The sequence below is a fragment of the Rhineura floridana genome, chromosome 11 (genome assembly GCF_030035675.1).
Source record: "Rhineura floridana isolate rRhiFlo1 chromosome 11, rRhiFlo1.hap2, whole genome shotgun sequence".
Taxonomy (NCBI): domain Eukaryota; kingdom Metazoa; phylum Chordata; class Lepidosauria; order Squamata; family Rhineuridae; genus Rhineura; species Rhineura floridana.
The window spans coordinates 31,575,202-31,595,910 of NC_084490.1; the positions used below are offsets into that span (position 1 = coordinate 31,575,202).

The window sequence follows — 20,709 nt, forward strand, 5'->3', positions numbered from 1 at the left end:
AATCGTTTTACCTGAACATTTGACCACCCTTACCGAAACTTCTAGGGGTTTTCTAAAGAAATCCCTCCCCTTCAACCTCTTCAGATGTTTTGCCTGAGGAGTAATGTCCAAATTCAATTCCAGTTTCACTTTATGCTAAATTTCAATGGCAGGGCTTAACCAGAGATGTAGCCATCCACGGTGACTCACAGACCTATTTTGTCAGCCAGGTCCCTATGTATGAGCCAATCAACATGAAAGGGGAATGTATTAGCCACTGAGAAAAGTCCTGGTCCTTTTGTGCTGATTGGAGCCAACGGCATATGTGAAGACTCTTCAAAGTAGCTAACACACAGCCTCCCTTTTCATGCTGATTGGCTCCTAGGGACATCTGTTGTAATGAAGTGTGGACTCAGAAAGCAAGGGAGATGAGGGAAAGGAGGTGTGGCTGTAAAGGTGCGTGTCATGGCTATCATGAAGTGACCCTCCACTTCTGAATTTACCACTACACTTAACAACAACCATAGATATTCTAAAATAGAATTTCAGGTGATGTTGCAGATTTTCCTTCAAGGACATTGAATAAAGATCACCAAACATTCTCATGACAAGGCACCCAAACCTTCCCTGATATTTTTATACTCAGACCTTTTCTAATACAGCAAAGGTAGAGTACTTCTGCTACAGATTAATTTGAAGTGAGGAGATACCGTCTGGCCTCAGTGCCAAAGCTTCAAGAACATTCAGACATTTTATTTTATTTTGTTTTTACTATGTGTGACAATTTTGTTCGTGAACGAATGAATATGGTAGCAGAAAAAATCAGGTGGGCTTCTTCTTTAAGACAAATGGAAAAGGAGAGAGACGAGGCATTAGTCCAGATAATGGGTTATACCTAGAGTGGCTTCCTACCTATGAATTTACCTATGAATGGTGTGCTCATTGTTAAGCATAGCAATTACTTGTAAATGGGTACAATTGATATAGCTAGAATGGAAAAGTTAATTCTCTTCCCTGTTCTGTCATTCTCATGAACTCAAATACTGACATATTCACAAAAAGGAGAGAAAGTTAATTTTGTTTCTGTGTGCCTTTACTACTGAGATGTGTTGGATTCCTGTGAGAGCAAATCTCTAGGAACACAGAAGAGATAAGTAATAAATCTCCTCATGTTGATATATTCTTTCTTCCTGCCTTCACAGATCTGATTGTAGGAGGATCTTTATAAAATGACATGTATCACTTGACATATACACAGCAATCTAACATCACTGGAGGAGAAAGAGAACCTGAAGCTGAGAGAAATCTCTGAAGAAAAATAGTAAGCTACTTTTTATATATCATTAATTCTTTACAATCAAAAGAATGAAACTCTCTTACTTTCTCTCTCTCTCTCCCCTCCCCCGCAAATTTGTGATATTCTCTCTTTTACATTTAGTCACTCTCTCCTGGAAGTGAACTGTCTGTCTATCCATGAATCTGGCATAAATGTGAGTTTTCTGTTTTCTGCATATTTTTTCTGGATATTTTCCCATTAGCAAGGAATTACAGTAATCTATTGTATAATTTCTAAGACCAACAGGTCTACAACTGGCATGAAGATCAGCCACCAAAACTTAATGCAAAGTAAGTTTGCAAGTTTAACAGGAGGAATTTGAAAGGAGGCCCTAAAATATTCAGGGTAAGGGATTCACACACTTCGTCAATATTCTCTGATCTAATGGACTAATTTACTGTGAATGTGTGAATTGCTTGTATGTCATTGCTGAATCATATATTATCCCCAGTGATGGTAATTTTTTAAAAACAATCGTTATTTGTAGTCATACACAATAAAATGTTGTGATTCTCAGAGAGTTACTTTTTCACCAGTTCCACCAAAAATTATTTTCCTTTTTCCTCCCCCCCCCCCACAAAACAACATTAATTTTCTTTGGCTCATCATCTGTCACTGAGCCTTTTACCAACACCATACTGTATATAGCAGTAAGTTATGTTTACCACATGTTACCAAGCACGAAATCAAGTGTAACAAAAAATGATAACATTCCTCCTACTACTTCACAAAATGTTAAATATAAGCTGTGTCCACTAGCGTGAATTACCACTTGTCAATGATCATCACTATTCACTTATCCTCACCCTCAAATTTTCCTCATAACCTTTTTTCTAATATGGTATGAAATGACCTTTTTCCATTATGGTTCACACTGTGAGGGAGACAATAATATGGTTGACTTGGGTCCCAGCATCACCTGTGAATTTGGAATAACACTCTTGTGTTAACGGAATATGATTCAATTTCATTCACTTAAGAACTTGGCATTTATTTTGTTTATACTCTCAAATTTTTAAATAAACATATGTCTTAGTGAAATCCACAGACAATAGTTTACAAGCATAAATGCAACATTAATAATAACAATAGCAATAATAATGCATCAAACTCAGAATTTATCGCATATAACATATTGTTCATTTCTATTCTAATTACTTAGATTTTTGATCATAAAAAATGCTAAAAATTAAAATACCGTACCTCCACTAAATAACTGTCATGCTCTGAGTTTAACAACTGTCCTGCATTTCCTTCCACAGACAACATGGATATAAAGGAGAAAAGAATAGATAATCAATCCTCTCTGACAGAATTTCTTCTCCTAGAATTCTCAGAGGTTCGGGAACTGCAGATTATCCACTTCTTTCTGTTCCTTGCTTTTTACCTGACAACAGTTACTGGAAATCTTCTCATAATCTCTGCAGTAGCCTTTGACCACCATCTGCATACCCCCATGTACTTCTTCCTGATGAACTTAGCCATGCAGGACCTGGGCCAAGTTTCAGTCATTATCCCCCAATCGATGGTCAATTCCCTCATGAATACCAGGCATATTTCATACTTGGGGTGTGCTGCTCAAGTCCTCTTCTTTCTCCTCTTTTTAGCATCAGATTTCTCTATTCTCACCATCATGGCTTATGATCGGTACATTGCTATTTGCAAGCCATTACAGTATGAAATGTTGATGAATAAGCAAACCTGCATCCAAATGATTGCTAGTGTATGGGTCAGCAGCTTTATCTATGGTGTGTTACACACTGGAGGTACCTTTGCATCCCCTTTTTGTTCCAATGTTGTTAATCATTTTTTCTGTGAAATCCCACAGTTACTTAAGCTGGCCTGCTCTGATTTGTACCTAATTGAAATTGGAGCTGTTGTGTTAAGTGCTGTCATTGGCTTGGGATGCTTTATCTTCATCATTATAACCTATGTGCGCATCTTCATGGCAGTGTTGAAAATCCCCTCTGTTGAAGGAAGGCAAAAGGCTTTTTCAACTTGCCTTCCCCACCTCATGGTTTTTTCCATATTTGTATTTACTGGTTGCTTTGCTTATCTCTTGCCCATGTCTGATACCCCATCATTTCTGGATTTGGCTGTTACCATGATCTATTCTATGGTTCCACCTTTGATCAATCCAGTAATCTACAGCATGAGAAGCAAGGAGATAAAAAGTTCCTTGTCAAAGTTATTGGGTTTTAGACAAGCTTCTAAGAATTTATTCTTTAATTTTTTTGTATAGATGTAGGCGCTCTGACACCTTGTGCATGCATAGAGAAACATCTGGGAACCTCATCCCATATTATTCTTCACCCTGGGGGGTGAAATGTGGTGTCTTCCAGATGTTATTTGACTACAGGTCCCATCATTCAAAATCAATGCATTGGCCATGCCTGCTGGGGCTGATGGGAGCTGTGCATCTAGCGGATACTACGTTGGCTGTTCCTGTCCTAAATGATGGCATTAATACTTTAAAAGTTAAATACATTAAAGTTGTTGGAACAGTCCTATGGGAGTTTTTCACATAATGGGAATGGTTGAAATTATTAAAATATATTCGTTTATTTAATGCTACCTGTTCGATGAAGTCATGTAAGCCAATGATATCTTGACTGAGTGTCTGATTTAATTGCCTGTTAAAGATGAAATATCTCCTTTCCTAGATGAACCAGGATAAAATACTCAACCAATTAAAAATGCATCACACTTCTCTTAAAACTGAACCACAGCAGTTGAGCATCAGCAACAATTTATAAAAAACAGCAGCAATTATGAAAAAGGAGATTGAAAAGTTACAAAAAATGAGCTCACTCATTTCCTAAGGGTAGAGAGTTTCATAAGTGCGGGGCCACTGCCCAAGAGTCCCTGTCCTTGGTCTCTGTCAGGCTAATATGTGTTATAGATGGGCCTTGGTTGCTATCATAAAGTCTGGGCAGGCCTATATAGATCTCTGCTGTGACGGGCTTCCAATCTAAATTGTGAGAATAGGATGAAATAATGGTACAGTAAGGGAGGAAAGGGATAAAAGAGAGAGAGAAGGGTACATTGCATGCATATTTGCAACTTCAGTTTCGAATACACTCTTATATGCAACTCTGATTGGATTCACTGTGGTTTTCTTATGAGCAAATATGTATAGGATTCCATTGTGAGGGTTCATTTCAGTCATTATCCCCAAATCCATGTCCAGTTCCCTCATGAACACACATCACTTTTTTTTCTACATGTGTTGCGCAAGTCCTCTTCTTTTTAGCATCTGGTTTCTCCCTTCTCACAGTCATAGCATATGATGAGTACACTGTTATTTGCAATCCATTATAGTATGAAATGCTGATGAATAAGCAAGTGTGCATCCATATGGTTGCTAGCTTTCTTTCAGCGGCTTTCAGCAGCTTTCTTTATAGGGTGTTACACACCTAGGGCTCATCCAGACAACTGCAAAATGTGTGACACGTGCGGTATGTGTGCTGATTATTTTTCGGTCGTCCAAATGACGTTACATGGTGTCACGCATTTTCGCGGGTTAAATCCGCTCCTTCCAATACCAGCAAAAATGCTATTTGCTGTTTGAAATTGGGAATTTCATTGGGACATTTTGTTTCATTGGGAAACAGCGATCAAAAAGGCGAAAAGTGAGGAGTATCAGCTGACAAACCGGATATGGAAACGGTGGATTATCCTGCTCCGTTTGGATAAGCCCCTAGGGTTGTGGGACCCTGGGGGTGAAGCTTGAAGTAGGGTTTCCAGGTTCATGGCCTGACACTGATCCTGTATCTTTAGGAGAAGAGAAAGTCAGCCAAGTGCAGATGTTCTTGCAGCACTGAAATTGGAAAAACCACACGGTGGAATTCTCCCTCCCCCCCCGCACAACTTTTAAAGATGCAGAAGACCTCTTGAAGGCTGGGGCTGGCAACCAAAGGTCTTCTGTATCTCTAAAAGTTGTGCAGGGGGAAGGGAGAATTTCACCTTGCGGTTTTTCCCATTACAGCGTTGCAAGAACACCTGCACTTGGCTGACTTTCACTTCTCCTAAAGATAGAGGATCAGTCTCAAGCCCTGAACCTGGCAATCCTATACACACCAGAGGCACCTTTGCATCCCTTTTTTCCTCCAATGTAGTAAAACACTTTTCTATGAAATCCCAATTACTAAAGCTGACCTTCTCTGATTTGTACCTAATTGAAGTTGAAACTGTTGTGGTAAGTGTTGTCATTGTTTTATCTTCATCATATAACCTTGGTGCACATCTTTACTGCAGTGCTGAAAATCCCCTGTACTGAAGGAAGGCAAAAGGCTCTTTCAACTTGCCTTCCCCACTTCATTGTCGTCTCCATATTTGTATTCAGTGGATACTTTGCTTATGTCAAGTACACCTCTAACACGCCATCATATCTGGATTTGGCATTTACCATGATATATTCCATTGTCAGATGCTTGATAAATCCAATAATCTACAGAATGAGAAACAAGGATATTAATATTAAAAATGTTATGTCAAAGCTATTGGGTTTTAGGCAATTTTCTTTGAATGCCTTCTCCAGTCTTATTGTGCAAAGATGAATTTTGTATATACATTTAATGATATAAAACTGGGCAGCTTATGAGGAATGATTGAAAGAGTTGGATATGTATAGCTGAATGTTCTTTGTTGATTGAGAAGGAAGAAGCTGCACCAATAAATTCAAATTACAAGGAAGCACATTTTGATGAGCTGTTTGACAGTAGAACAGAATTTCTTAAAAGATGATGAACAAGAATCTTAGAAATCTTTAGAGAGAGGTTGGGTGGCCATTTGTCAAGGAAGCTGCATTAGTGGATTTCCTGAAAGAACAGGAAAAGTTGGACAAGATGACATTTGTGGTCTCTCCCAACTCGGCTTCTGTGACACACACACTTTACATTGTAAAATTTAGAATAGTTGGGAGTTGTTTTGTTGTTGTTGTTGTACACCAGCTAATTACTCACCTTTCTTTTCTCGCAGAACACTGGCTTTGACCTCCTGAAATATATTCCACAAAATGTGGATATTTTAAACTAGACCTATTATAGTTAGGAATACTGTATAAATCCACATCATGCTGAATTGCTCATAAGTTACATTATATTAATATTGTCTGTTTGTTCTCCATGAACACCCCCTTTCCAATATTCTATTCATTAAATATTTGCTTGTTTGTGTGTTTGTCACGTGTTATGACTGTTTATGTTATGTCATGTTACATTTTATTTCTAGGCCGCCTTTCGGCCAAATAGGCCCCCAAGGCGGCTTACACACAAATAAAAATAAAAATACAAAATACAAATAAAAACAATACAATTTACCACAAAAAAAAATCAAACTAATAAAATCCTAACATTTCTATAAAACAAGAACAGCAAACTAAAAGCATTCATCTTCCTGGTAAAGGGCAGTCTCCAGAAAAATGTCACTAAGAGCAGGGGTGGGGGGCAAAGCAGGTGGAAAAGCTTGCCCCTTGATGGTCCCAGTACAGTCTCGCAGTCTCACCCAGCACAGCCTCACCCCTGTTTATAGTGTACATATTTTTGTATAACAAAAATGAAATAAAGCAGTTTTGGGGAAAAAAAATCTAATTCTGCAAACTGTTCTGGTGATCTGTGTAATCCATATCAGTTTGATGTCTATCCTATCTATTGGACTCTGAAAGGTGGAGGGATATTCCATTATTTAGAATAAGAGAAGTTATTCCACCAGGACTAATTCAAGCCTCTCAAACAATTGTTTTAGCCCCCTCACAAAACCTCATCACATTTGACAGTAGTGGCAAAGGTGGGGTGATACCTCCTCCAGCTGATCCCTATGGCTCAGCTGACAAGTGTGTTGTGAGTGCTTCTCTCTGTGTGTATGTATGGATTTGATACTATAGGATGGCTGCACCCATCACCATCATGAGTTCCCTGCAGGGTTGGTCAAGGGTGAATGTATTCAGATCCCATAATGTTTTGCAAACAATTTTCAAGAGATCCAAAGAAAAACTATAGAAAACTGATCAGAGAGCAAGAAAGTGAAACTTTCAAAGCGGTATGTGTGTCAGAATTAAGCAGATATCTTGCACATCCCAGCCAACAGCTTGTTGATTTCTCTGTGATGTGGCACCTCCTCTTCTTCTTCCTTATCTGTGGTCTGGCCTGCTGGGGAGGCTGTTGCTGTGGCCTCTGCTGTATCATTTCACCTGAGGGGGGACTGTTCTCCACCTTCTCCTTCTCCGTGTGTAGGTGGTGAGCTTATTGGTGATGAATTCGCAGTGGGGGTCAGATTGCATCGGTAGCAGAAAGCCTCTCTCTCATTTTGGAACCTTCTGAAACCTATCCCTGCTATAACCAATACCCAAGATGGATCATGTAAGTGCCAGACTAATTGGTCCCTAGACCTTCTACAATATCTAATGTACATAAGAGAGTGACATGTCCAGGGGTTCTCTTGCTGGCCCTTTTGTAGGAAACTCTACAGTAACCCCCAGTGGGCCAGTCCACAGTAACCTTGCCCCAGATGGTTTGGGTGATTAGGGAAGCCTCTTCTCCAAGCCCTCTGTATTTCCCAGTGCGCACACATGCACACACACACAGAGTGGCTGAAAGAATTGGACTGGCTACCAATTATCTTCCTGGTTAAGGTTAATTTGCTGCTACTAGGGTTAAAAGCCCTATACCAGAATCCCTAAAATAGTGTTATAGGATTGTGGGTTGGTTTGGATGATGTCTTTGGGTCCCTTCCAAGCCTTATGTTTTATACCTGTAACGCTAGAGTCTGTGATGGAAGGAACTGCTAAAGTAGAGGGTGGTTGCATCCCAGCTCCAGGCACTCTTGGATGAGACCGATTATCTGGATCCATTTCAATCGGGTTTCAGGCCCGGTTCTGGTACGGAGACAGCCTTGGTTGCCCTGTATGATGACCTGTGTCGAGAGAAAGACAGAGGGAGTGTAACTCTGTTGATTCTTCTTGATCTCTCAGTGGCTTTCGATATCATTGACCATGGTATCCTTCTGGAGAGGCTGGCGGAGTTGGGAGTTGGAGGTACTGCTTGGCAGTGGTTCCGCTCCTATCTGGCAGGTCATCTCCAGAAAGTAGTGCTTGGGGAGCACTACTCGACACCCTGGGCGCTCCAATATGGAGTTCCACAGGGATCAGTTCTGTCCCCCATGCTCTTTAACATCTATATGAAGCCGCTGGGAATGGTCATCAGGAGTTTTGGAGTGCGTTCTCATCAGTATGCTGATGATACGCAGCTTTACTTCTCCTTTTCATCTTCTTCAGGTGAGGCTGTCAAGGTCCTAAACCGGTGCTTGGCCGCGATAATGGACTGGATGAGAGCGAACAAATTGAGGCTCAATCCAGACAAGACTGAGATGCTGTTAGTAAATGGATCCCCTGACCAGTTGGATGTTCTACCTGTTCTGGATGAGGTTACACTCCCCCTGAAGGAGCAGGTGCGTAGCTTGGGAGTCCTTTTGGACCCGTCCTTGTCACTTGAGGCACAGGTGGCCTCGGTGGCACGGAGTGCTTTTTACCAACTTAGGTTGGTGTCCCAGCTACGCCCGTATCTGGACAGGGAACATCTTACTTCAGTTGTCCACGCTCTGGTAACCTCAAGATTGGACTACTGCAATGCACTTTACGTGGGGCTGCCCTTGAAGACAGTTTGGAAACTGCAGCTGGTGCAGAATGCAGCGGCCAAATTAATAACTGGGACCAAACGGTCGGCACATATAACACCAATTCTGGCTGGCCTGCACTGGCTGCCTATACGTTTCCGGGCCCAATTCAAGGTGCTGGCTTTGACCTATAAAGCCTTACACGGCATGGGCCCACAATACCTGATGGAGTGTCTCTCCCGATATGAACCTACCCGGGCACTACACTCAACATCGAAGGCCCTCCTCCGGGTGCTTACTCAGAAAGACGCCTGGAGGGCGACTACAAGAAAGAGGGCCTTCTCGGTGGTGGCCCCCGAACTTTGGAACACCCTTCCTGACGAGGTACGCCTGGCGCCTACTTTACTATCTTTTCGGCGCCAGGTGAAAACCTTCCTCTTTGTCCAGGTATTTTAACATTTTAACATCTTAACATTTAAAATTTTAAAATTTAATATTTTAATTTTTGTACTGAATGTTACTTATGTTAGTTATATGTTTTGTTTGTGGGTCTAATTCCTGTTTTAAAGATTAGGCATTTTAATAATTGAAATGTAATGTTATATTTCTATTGGTTGTACACCACCCAGAGAGCTTGCTATGGGCGGTATAGAAATTGAAATAATAAATAAATAAACAAGTTTCTTTGTAAAGGGAATGGCCCTGGCCAAGCCTGCTGCCCCCTTTGCAGGAAACTCTAGGATAACCCCCAGTGGGAAAGTCCCACAGTAACCCTGCCCCAGAGAGTTTGGGTGATTAGGGAAGCCTCTTCTTCTAGACCCTTTTGCGTCCCAGATATTAGAGGAAGATGCTTCAGGAGAGTCACATGACAGCAGGGTCTAGTCTTCTTCCCCTCTCCCCTCCCCCATGACTGCTAACTCTGGCCTATTTAAGCTCAGCAGTCCCAAGAGAGCTTCATCATTACCAGGCAGAAGCTGCTGCTCCAAGTCCCACCCATCTCTTCCTTTGGCTGATTGAGATGTTGATCTGGCCCCTACAAAGACGGAATGGGGCTTTCTGAAATAGGCCATGCTAGGGGGAGGCCTTTGGCCCATGCCACTTCAGTGCAGATCTTCACATGGGATTATTTTTTATTTTATTTTGAGGGGAGTTGCCTACTTTGCCCTGCTGAGATTGGGATTACAACTATTTCACCTGTCAATGTAATTTTCCTTGTTACAGCCTCACTTCGCTCAGGGAGGGCATGTCATAGGTCTAATTATAAGGAGTGCAGAGTAGGAGATGATTGCTATCTAGAGTTTTCTTTGAGAAAAAATATATTTTTTGAGAAAGATATAGTGCTAAATACTCTCAACCTCTTCCTAAGACATTCTAATATTTGGGAACACAAGGCATCTCATGTATGTTGCTATTAGACCAGGATCCCTACCAACAAAATCCAGTATACAGACACTACTTCTTGCCTAATTAAAGCTGAAAGGAAGGTTAACATGATGGTGATTGAAGCTGCCCAATCAGCACTGAAGGGGTGTGTATACAATGAGTCCTGTCCTCTCCAATCTTTCCCCATCATTGTTATTTTTACTGATACTAGCTTTTATTGTTTTTATTATTATCCTGCAAATAGTGAGAATCAGAGTGATGTAGTGGTTATAACAGCCTTCTCGAACCTAGTGCCCACCAGATATTTTGGGACTATAACTTTCATTATCACTTATCATTAGCTACGCTGCCTGAGGTGGATGGGAAATGAAATCCAAAACATCTAGAGGGCACCACTCTGTTATGTTGTTATGAGGATAAAATCAGAGAGGAGGCAGAGAACAATGTATGGCAGCTTAACCTTCTTTGACTTGGAGTGGGATATAACAACCACCTTCATAGCACCTCCTTGGGATCCTAATTCTCTCCAGCCACTTCCTTTGAATTGAGGAGAGGGATAGGTGGTTAGGAAAGAGACACCTTCCTCATATAAGAAGGGAGCAGAGGTGATTTTGACTTTTCCCCAAACACCTCCTCCCATAATTCTATGTCCCTGTCATTAACTAAAAAGCCAGAACTATTTCATCTTACTCCAGTGCCTGTTGTGGAGGTTGCTGAAAACGGATATCTGTCCGTACACATTTACAACCAATCATTATGGCATGGATAGCTCTAATGCCCAATGTTAACAATGTGAGTAGTACCACATAAATGTGAATAGCATCAGCGTGAGTAGCACCAGTCTCTCTGGTTAAACACAGCATTAGTATATTAATGGTCCCAGGCTATGGTCTGAAGGCACATGAGGCCAGCACTGAAGCTCAGCAGGGTCAGGTCTGGTCAGTGCCTGGATGGGAGACCGCCTGGGAACCTTATGTAAGCTGCCTTGGGTTTAAAAGAAAGGTGGGATATAAATGTAATAAATTAAATTAACACCGGATTATTCCTCAGGATTTTGCACTGCATCCAGATGCTTTCTCTTCATTTGTTATTAACCTTTTGCCCAAGGCTTTTCCCTTAGCTAAATTAGGTAAAACCTGAGAATGAAAATATTAGGGCAAGGTAAGCGTGACCAGCCGCAGCATGAGCATTGTGCTCATCTTATTGAACCACCTTGACAAGTTCATGAACTGAAGAAAAATCTGCAACTTCACCTATGAGTAAAAAAGAAATAGCTCACTGCTGTGTTATTCTCATGAATTACTATATGCTTCTACTACTGAGATGTGTTCAATTCCTGTGAGAGCAAATCTCTTGGAACACAAAAGTGTTATTAAGAAATCATCTCCCCATGTTGACAAATTCACATTGCCATCATAGCACCAAATGCAGGAGGATATTTATAAAATTGCATGCACGGCTGAACAGATATGGAGTCATTTAATTTCACTGGAGGATAAAAAGAATTTGAAGTGGAGAAAAATCAATGAAGAAAGATAGTAAGCTACTTGCGGCCTATCGCCGAAATAAAACACAGACACCATTCCTTGGGTTAAATAATGGGCCACTTTATTTAAACAGAATCAATTGAATAATAAACCTGCAGAAGGGAGATTAAGTGCGGGAGCATTCTGGTGATCCAGGCAAAGCCTGTTTGCAGCTATCGGGCGACCATACCCTGCCTGAGCCTGGGGCTGTCCTGTGCCAGCCCCCCAGCTCCAGCCACACCCTGAAGATGTGTAGGGGGTCCAACCCGCATCACCGCCCCTCGGAGCCCTGAAACTCCGAGCGGATGAGGCACGTTGGCCCCAAAGGCGGCCCGTACCCTGTCCCCGGGCCGTGTAGCCCTGAGCTGCAGGCCTCCAGACCGCCTGTCACCCCCAAAGGTGCCTAAAGGTGTCACCTAGCTGCCCTTTCCCTTTAACCTTTCCCCGCACTTCTTCACCACAAAAGGGGGACAAGCCTCTGCTTAGTCCCCCTTTACCCCACACCCAATAAGAATCTGGTGTAAACCCTTCTGCAGGTCCCCAAGAAAGATGTCCTTGCCCGTGTCAGTCAAATGGACGCCGTCAGGACGAAACAGCTCCAGCTTGTTGTGGCCAACCTCTGGGTGGTGGATGACAGAACCTTCCAAGTACCTAAGGGCCCTCTGAATTTGCCTGTTCACCTTTTTCCATGCCCTGTCCATCCCGCGTGGATCACCGGCACAATTCCACCTCCTGCGCGGCAGGATGTCTGACCACACTAAGTGCACCCCCGGCCAGCGACGTGCAATGGCCCGGAGGTCACCACATGCCTGTTCAATTAGAGCCTTGCCCTTTAACAGACCCAAGTCGTTGCCCCCAAGGTGGATGACCAGCACCTGGGGCACTGCCAGTTCCACAGCCGGTTGAAACAAGGCTGGCAAGAGCCCGTCCCAATGCATCCCCCGACGTCCCAGCCACCGCACTGCAGCCCATTGACTGAGCCCCAGCTGCATGCCAAAGTGAGACTTTGCCGCCCTGCGGCCCGCCCAGGAAATCATGCTGTGGCCACATAGGAGGATGCGTGGCTGCTCCGATCTTGTCCAGCAATCTGTTGAAACAACAACGACATTGGGTAACAAAAGGGGGGGCAACATCTAGCCGCTGGCATCGTGTGTGTCAGCAAGTGGTCTAATGTAGGCCTTGTACGCGTCCGAGGACCACCCGCCCACAGCCTGAAGCCTGTCTTTAGAGAACCCCAAGAGGGCCGCCGTGGAGGCCGCACCTATCCGGAAGGAGTGTGTCCCAAACTTACTGGGGTCCACGCCTAAATTCCCCAGTGCGGCCTTCACCACGGACCAAAACTGGTATCTGGTAAGGGGCTGCGAGTTCCTATGTATGAATAGGTACCCTGACTGCGACCCCCTCACTGCCACAAAACCGCGCAGGGCTGTTACCGGGCAGAGTTCTTGCTGCTGGCATGGGGCCAATACCACCAGGCGCCCCTTACCATGCTGGTCCGTTTTGGACTGCCTGAGTTGCAGGAGGGCCTGCTCTGCCCTCCAGCTGAGATCGGAGACCAGCAGAGCCCAGAGGGAGTCATCCGTCTTAGAAGCCGCCACCACCTCCCCAATTCAGAAGGCCCCGAAAAACAGAGTGAGGGCCGCAGCATGATATAGCAGGGCCTCAAAAGGGGAAGAACACAAGTGCTTCCACTGTCCCTGCAGGCCAAACAATAGCTCTGGGGAAAAGGGGAGGCGGGCATCCGGGGGGCAAGGGTGCTCGCGAGACCAACCATCCAGCATCCGGCGCACCCTAAAGTCACCCGTGTAGTCCTGAAAGCTCTGTGCCTTCGCTAGGAAAGCGAGGCCTGAGAGCTTACCTTTGATGGTCCTGACTGAAAGGCCTCTCCATTTCGCCTCCACGCAGAACTCCATAAGCTGCTCGACAGGGATGGGCCACTCCTGGGCGTAACCCCTGGACTCTCTGAAGTTTGATAGATCCCTACCTGCCCCTTGGTAGCCAGCCAAAGTGCTGGGCACCACAGAAAGGCTTATGGCCTTTTCTGATTCAATCCTCCAATCTCCCATAGCGCTGGGGGGAACACCTCCGGCTGAGCCCTTGCCCACGGTGCCAGCTGGCGAAACCTCTCCATCTGGTTCCGTGATAGAGCATCAGCAATACTATTGTCAATACCCAGAACATGGCGCACCAGGAACTGGATATTATAGTGAAGACATTGGAGCACAAATGCACCAGACACATAACGTTGGGGTTTCTAGAGGACAGGGTGTTAATAACGTGCAATGTGGGGAGGTTGTCGCACCAAAAGTGGACTGAGGAATTACCCAACTTGTCGGGCCAGAGGTGTACGGCCACAACAATGGGGAAGAACTCCAAGAACGTCAGGTCTCTGGTCAGGCCAGCCAGTGTCCAGCCCTGGGGCCAGCTGCCGTGGCACCATGAGTCATGAAGAATGACCCCAAAACCGAAGGCACCCGAGGCATCGGAGTGCACCTGTAGCTCTGCCTCCAACAGGCGATCCCTTCTCCATAGGGAGACCCCATTAAATTCCCGCAAGAAGGTGGACCACACTGTCAGGTCAGCCCTAAGAGCGGCTGTCACCAGTGTGTGGTGGTAGGATCGTGATAGGCCAGCCATGGTGTCATATACGCGCCGCAGGAAGGCACGGCCGGGTGCTACAACCCTGCAGGCAAAGTTCAGATGGCCTGCCAGCCGTTGGAGCGTGGCTAATGTCACCTTATTAGAACTGACCACCTCTGAGATCTTCTCCCTGAGGGCCTCCAACTTGTCATGAGGGAGCCTGCAGCATTGGGCCACTGTATCTATCTCGATGCCCAGAAACGTGAGAGCGGTGGATGGGCCCTCAGTTTTCTCTGCCGCGAGAGGGACGCCCAGCTCCCCAGCCAGCCCCGCGAAATGTGCCATAAACGCCCTACAGGTGCCTGAGTCCGCAGGGCCCGCAAACAGATAGTCATCCAAATAGTGTACCACTGATTGCAAGCCTGCGCGCCTATTGACCGCCCATTCCAAGAAGGAGCTGAAGCGCTCGAAAACAGAGCATGATATAGAGCAGCCCATAGGCAATGCCCTGTCCACGTAATATTCACCCTCAAAAGCCAAGCCCAACAGCTCGAAGTCCTGTGGGTGGACCGGGAGGAGGCGGAAAGCAGACTTGATGTCACACTTTCCCATAAGGGCCCCGACCCCACAGTCCCTGACCATTCGTACAGCACAGTCGAATGATGTGTAGCAGACCGAGCACAGCTCTGCTGGGATGAAGTCATTGACTGACTCACCCTGTGGAAAGGACAGGTGGTGTATCAGGCGAAATTCGCCTGGTGCCCTCTTGGGGACGAGGCCCAATGGGGAAACTCTGAGTGAGGGGATGGGTGGTGCTGCAAAAGGGCCCAAAACCCGGCCGGCTACTACTTCCTTCCTAATTTTTTTCCTCAGAACTGATTCCATGCCTTCTACTGACTTAAGGTTGCGGGATATGAAAGGTCGCCTGGGACCCAAATAGGGGATCTGAAAACCCACTGTGAAACCTTCGAGTAAAAACTGGGCATCTTGGACTAGGGGGTAAAGGTGGAGTAAGTGTTGGAGCTCAGCGATTTTAATTGGGCTGGGGCCCCTTTCCCTGAGCTGCGCCTGCAGCTCCTGGCTTTCTTGCGCCAGCCGAATCCCTGTTTCCACCCCTGAAGGGGTGGCCTCTGGGGCAGCTAGTGCAGGCGTGGGGGCCCCCACATATGGCACATTCATGTCTAAACCTGCACGGGCTCCAACCGCAGAGGCCCCGCGAGCTGAACTCCCAGCAAAGCAGGCGGGGTTGAACCCCCTGCCCCGCAGGCCCGCGGGAAGGAGTTGCTGATGCCTGGCGCGCCAAGAGATGGCCACTGTCTGCTCTATCACCTGCCATGGGCTTAGAATGTGCCATAAATTGCAGCCACAGGTCAGCCTCCTTTTTGTCCCAGGGGAGGGATGTATCAAAAGCCGCCCTCATACGGAACACCTGGTCGTAGTCCAGCCATGCCGTCCCCTGGAACTCAGAGTAGCCCCGATATATGATATCGAGGTATTTGATCAGTACCGAGGCCCTATGAGGCTGCCTCTGTATTACCACCCCCATGTACGTAAGGAATGCAGGCAGCCAGTTAGACCAAGAGCGCTCTACACGTCGCCGCTTGGGCCTATCAGGCTCTGCATGTTCCCCTTTATCCTTATCCTTCCCAACCGGCTCCCTGTACAGGAGTGAGAATAGGTCCACGTACTCTCCCTTCCATATTCTGTCCTTCGTAGCAGGCAGCAGATGAAAACCTAGTGGGGCAGACGTCTCCCCAAAAGGTATGGCCCCCTCTCTGACTGATCCCAGGGGGTCAGATATCTCTGCAGGGGGGTTGGCAGACAGGGCGGGCTGATTCCCTCCTTCCATCGCCGTCCCAGCGGCGAGGTGCCAGACCTGCTCGCAGGCCTCCCTTAGGGGATGCTGCTGCTGTGGCGTAACCTCCCCCCCGCCAGCGGGAGTCCCTGCCTGCCCATATCCCTCGGTTACCACTGGTGGGGAAAAGGGCCAGTAGGGGTACCCCCAGGGGGCCCAGCCCCACTGCTGCTGCCCTTGTTGGTGTGGCACAATAGAGGACTCACCCTGTGTGCTTTCCACCGAAGGTCCTTTTGTGGACTGCATTGTCGGGGCTGCTTGCAAGGTGGGAGCTGCACCTGTCTCTATGCTGGGCATCCTCGCCTCAGCCCTGGGCCCAGCCTCCAGCGCATCCAGTCGCGCTAAGATGGAAGCAACAGCCCCTGCATCAGCCCTGTTCACTGGCCGCTGCGTTTTCCCCCGGATAACGTTTAGGTGGTGGGTCCTTCGCCTTCTCTGTCACAGGTTGGTCCTGAGGTGCATTAGGATGGCCTGAGCCATGCTCTAGGGCCTCCAAGCTGGCTAATATGGCTGCCCATGGTGGCCCCTCCTCACTCCTTGCCCCCACTGCCGCTGGGGGTGGGCATCTCCCCCCCGCTTTGGGGGCCTTTCCTTTCCCTTTTGGCCCCCCTTGCCCTTTCTTGGGTGGCATATCTAGCTGATTTGGGTATCCCTGGCCCAACCCTGTCTAGAGAGGGAGATAGGGGCCCCGGTTACAAAATGACATGCTTTCAAAACGTCGTGAAAGGGCCCGGCCTGCTTATTCTATGCACCCTCCCGGCACCCAATTATCCAGGGGGGGAACCTAATTGCCCTGCACGCTCCAAGGATCGATGGTTGGGGTCGTGCACCACCCGCCCCCGCGTCAATTAAAATTAAAATTTAAAATTGCCGGCCAAAGGCCGCCCAGCCTGTAGTCCTCGCCCTGCTTGATCCGATCCTGCGCTGCCGCCTCGTAGTGTCTGCGCTGCCGCCGCAGGGCCTCCCAAGGCCAGCAGGCGGGGCAGCCTTAAATAGCCTTCAGCCGCCCCACCTCCCTGCCGTGTCACACGATGGCGCACCAGCGCGCCGTGTGCGCGCGCATCCCCCAAGATGGCGGCCCAGACATCAGCAGCGGCCGCAAGCTCGCCCCTCTGCCCGGTAAGTCCCGGGCACGGAACGGGATTAATGTGGGTTTTTTTCTTATTTCCCAGTTGTGCTTATCACAAAAGGAATGACTCTCTCTTCCCCATTCATCCCCTCTCCCTCTCTCATCTCTCTGTCATATTTTCACCCCACATATAGTGAATCTGTTCTGCAACTCTCTCTCTCTCTTCATGAATCTGACATAGCAAAAAGTATTTTGACTTTTGTGTTGTCTATTTTCTGGATATTTTTGGATATTTTTACACACACAAGTGAACTGCAAGTTGGATTAAAGGAATCTGTTGCATAATTTGAAAGCTGGAGTTCTACAGCTGTTCTCAAAACCTGCCACTGAAATTTAGTATAAAGTGACATTGGAATTGAATTTGGACGTTCCGCGTCAGGCAAAACACTGAGTACTTTAAGGGGAGAATTTCTTTTTTTTAAAAAAAAATATATTCCCTAAAGTCTTGGAAAGGGTAGTCAAATGCTCAAGGGGAATGATTTGTACATCCTTTTATATATTCTCGAAATTAATAGAAATATGCTGAGAATGTTTGAATATTTTGTGTTAGTTTACTAAATAATTATTCCCCCTGAAGCCTAAATTTTCTTTTTTTAAATCCTAGCTTCCATTTCAACCTAGCTACTCCTTATATCACATATATTATTACTTTTTATTTGTGCCTGTCACCAGTATAACATTTACCAATTTCATCAACTCCCCCTTTCCCTCATTCTCATCCTTCATTTTCCTTTAGCTGTTCATCTATAACAATTCCTCAATCACCTGTCTTCTTTCTGGTTAAAAACAGGAAACCACTGTCACAAAGGAAACTTCCTTAGGCTGAGTCAGACAATGAGTACCTCTACCTCAGCATTGCCTATGGAGAAGGGCCGTAGCTTAGGGTTTTGCATGCAGAAGGTCCCACGTTCAATCTCAGGCATCCGCAGTTAGGGCAGGGAAAGTCTCCTGTCTGCAGCCATGGACAATCAGTGTGTAAATGTACTGCCTTCAAGTCGATTCCGACTTATGGGGACCCTATGAATAGGGTTTTCATGACGCTGAGAGGCAGTAACTGGCCCAAGGTCACCCAAAGAGTTACATGGCTGTGTGTGGATTCAATACCTGGTCTCCCAGGTCATAGTCCAACACCTTAACCACTACACCACACTGGCTCTGTGTAAATAATACTGACCTATCTGGACCAATGGTCTGACTTGGTACAAGGCACCTTTCTATGTTTCATTGTGCACCATTCTTCCCTAATGTGGTACATTCTAAACATTTTGGACTATTACATCCATCAGCCCCAGCAAGCAAGGATTTGGGGAGTTGTCGTCCAAAACCTCTAGAGGGTATTGGTGTTGGAGCAGGCTGGTCTACCGTGAGTGGCAGCAGCCTTCCAGGATGTCAGACAGTGATCTTTCTCATATGCCAGGGACAGAGTTGGGTAAGCATCTACTGTCCTGTCACTGAGATGGGATCTTTCCCAGTACATTAGAGGCTTACTATGATTTCACCAAGTATATAAGAAATCAAGGGAAACAGAGGAGTAGTCAAATCCTCTTTGCTAATCAGCAGAATGTTAAAAATGTCATTTTAGCTCTTATCAGTGAGAAGCTTATCTCTCTTCACTTACCCTCATTCTCAAATTCACCTCATCACCATTATATCTAAGAAGTTATGAAATGGCCTTTTCCCTTTTACAATTAAGCTATCACATTATTTTCACACTGTTAGGGAGGCAATACTATGATTGGCTAGTATTAACTGTGAATTTGGCAACACTCTTGGGTAAGTGACATACATCCCAAGTTAACACACTCACAGGCTCAGTGGCTGGAGGTCAGGTGGGATATTTGGCAGTTTATTTCTTTCACACTTCAAGCTCTTAAATATAATAGTGCCTTAGTGACATAACACCACTGCTAATAATAATATTAGTAGAAGTAATCACAATCATCATCACCACAAACAAATTCAGCTTTTCTTGCCCAGGACACAGCCTAAAATAGGTTAGGTTTAATCATAAAAAACCCTTAAAATTCAAAGAGCTCTCATTTCAACAAATCTCCTTCTGTTTCTTCCCACAGGTAACATGGATGTTAAGGAGGAAAGCATAGCTAATAAATCCTCTCTGACAGAATTTCTTCTCCTGGAATTCTCAGAGGTTCGGGAACAACAGATTCTCCACTTCTTTGTGTTCCTTGTTTTTTATCTGGCAACAGTTACAGGGAATCTTCTCATCATCTCTGTAGTAGCCTTTGACCACCATCTGCACACCCCCATGTACTTGTTCCTCATGAACTTAGTGATACAGGACCTAGGCCAAGTTTCAGTCATTTCCCCCAAATCCATGGCCAATTCTATAATGAACACAAGGCACATTTCCTATTCTGGGTGTGTGACTCAAGTCCTCTTCTTTCTCTTCTTTGCAATATCAGACTTTTTTCTTCTCACAGTCATGGCATACGATCGATACATTGCCATTTGTAACCCATTACAATATGAAATGCTGATGAATAAGCAAGCTTGCATCCAAATGATTGCTAGTGTATGGATCAGCAGCTTTTTCTATGGAGTGTTACACACCGGAGGCACTTTTGCATCACCCTTTTGCTCCAATGTTGTCAATCAGTTTTTCTGTGAAATCCCACAGTTACTTAAGCTGACCTGCTCTGATTTGTACCTAATTGAAACGGGGGTTATTGTGTTAAATGCTGTCACTGGCATAGGCTGTTTTATCTTCATCATTATAACCTACATGCACATCTTCACTGCAGTGCTAAGGAAACCCTCCACTGAAGGAAGGCAAAAGGCCTTCTCAAAATGCCTTCCCCACCTCATGGTTGTCTCCATATTTGTATTCACTGGATATTTTGCCTTCCTCAGGTTGCCCTCTAATAGTCCATCACACCTAGATTTGGCAATTGCAGTGATATATTCCATGGTTCCACCCTTGATGAATCCAGTAATCTACAGCATGAGAAACAAGGATATTAAAAATGCTCTCTCGAAGCTATTTGGTTTAAGGCATTCTTCTGTGAATAGCTCCTCAAGTCATATTCTGCAAAGGTGAATTCTGTGTATAACTTTAATGACACGGAAGTGGAAATTCTATGTAGAATGGCTGAAGGAATTCGATATGTTTAGCTCTGTGTTCTCTGTTGCTCGACAAGGTAGAAGCAGAACTAATAGTTTCAAATTACATGAAAACAGATTTTGTCTAAGCATTAGGAAGGCGTTCCTGATGGCATGCACTAATATTCAAGAGTAGAACAGAAGTTCTCAGAAGGGGAGAACAGACACTGTTAAGTAGAAGCTACTTGGC

At 45.4% G+C, this 20,709-nt stretch overlaps 2 protein-coding genes across 2 annotated transcripts; both read left to right on the top strand.

The window, feature by feature from the left end:
• The first annotated feature begins 2,582 nt into the window (after nucleotides 1–2,582).
• Nucleotides 2,583–3,557, top strand: LOC133367752 (olfactory receptor 14I1-like). The gene has a single exon (XM_061591853.1). It carries the CDS (start codon nucleotides 2,583–2,585, stop codon nucleotides 3,555–3,557), a length of 975 nt encoding a protein of 324 aa, XP_061447837.1.
• A 15,919-nt stretch (nucleotides 3,558–19,476) lies between these two features.
• Nucleotides 19,477–20,457, top strand: LOC133367753 (olfactory receptor 14A16-like). The gene has a single exon (XM_061591854.1). The coding sequence runs from the start codon at nucleotides 19,477–19,479 to the stop codon at nucleotides 20,455–20,457; it is 981 nt and encodes a 326-aa protein (XP_061447838.1).
• Nucleotides 20,458–20,709: the final 252 nt, after the last annotated feature.

Excerpts from the sequence above, each read along its gene's own strand:
- LOC133367752 (XM_061591853.1), top strand. The coding sequence starts at position 2,583 with ATGGATATAAAGGAGAAAAGAATAGATAATCAATCCTCTCTGACAGAA.
- LOC133367753 (XM_061591854.1), top strand. The coding sequence starts at position 19,477 with ATGGATGTTAAGGAGGAAAGCATAGCTAATAAATCCTCTCTGACAGAA.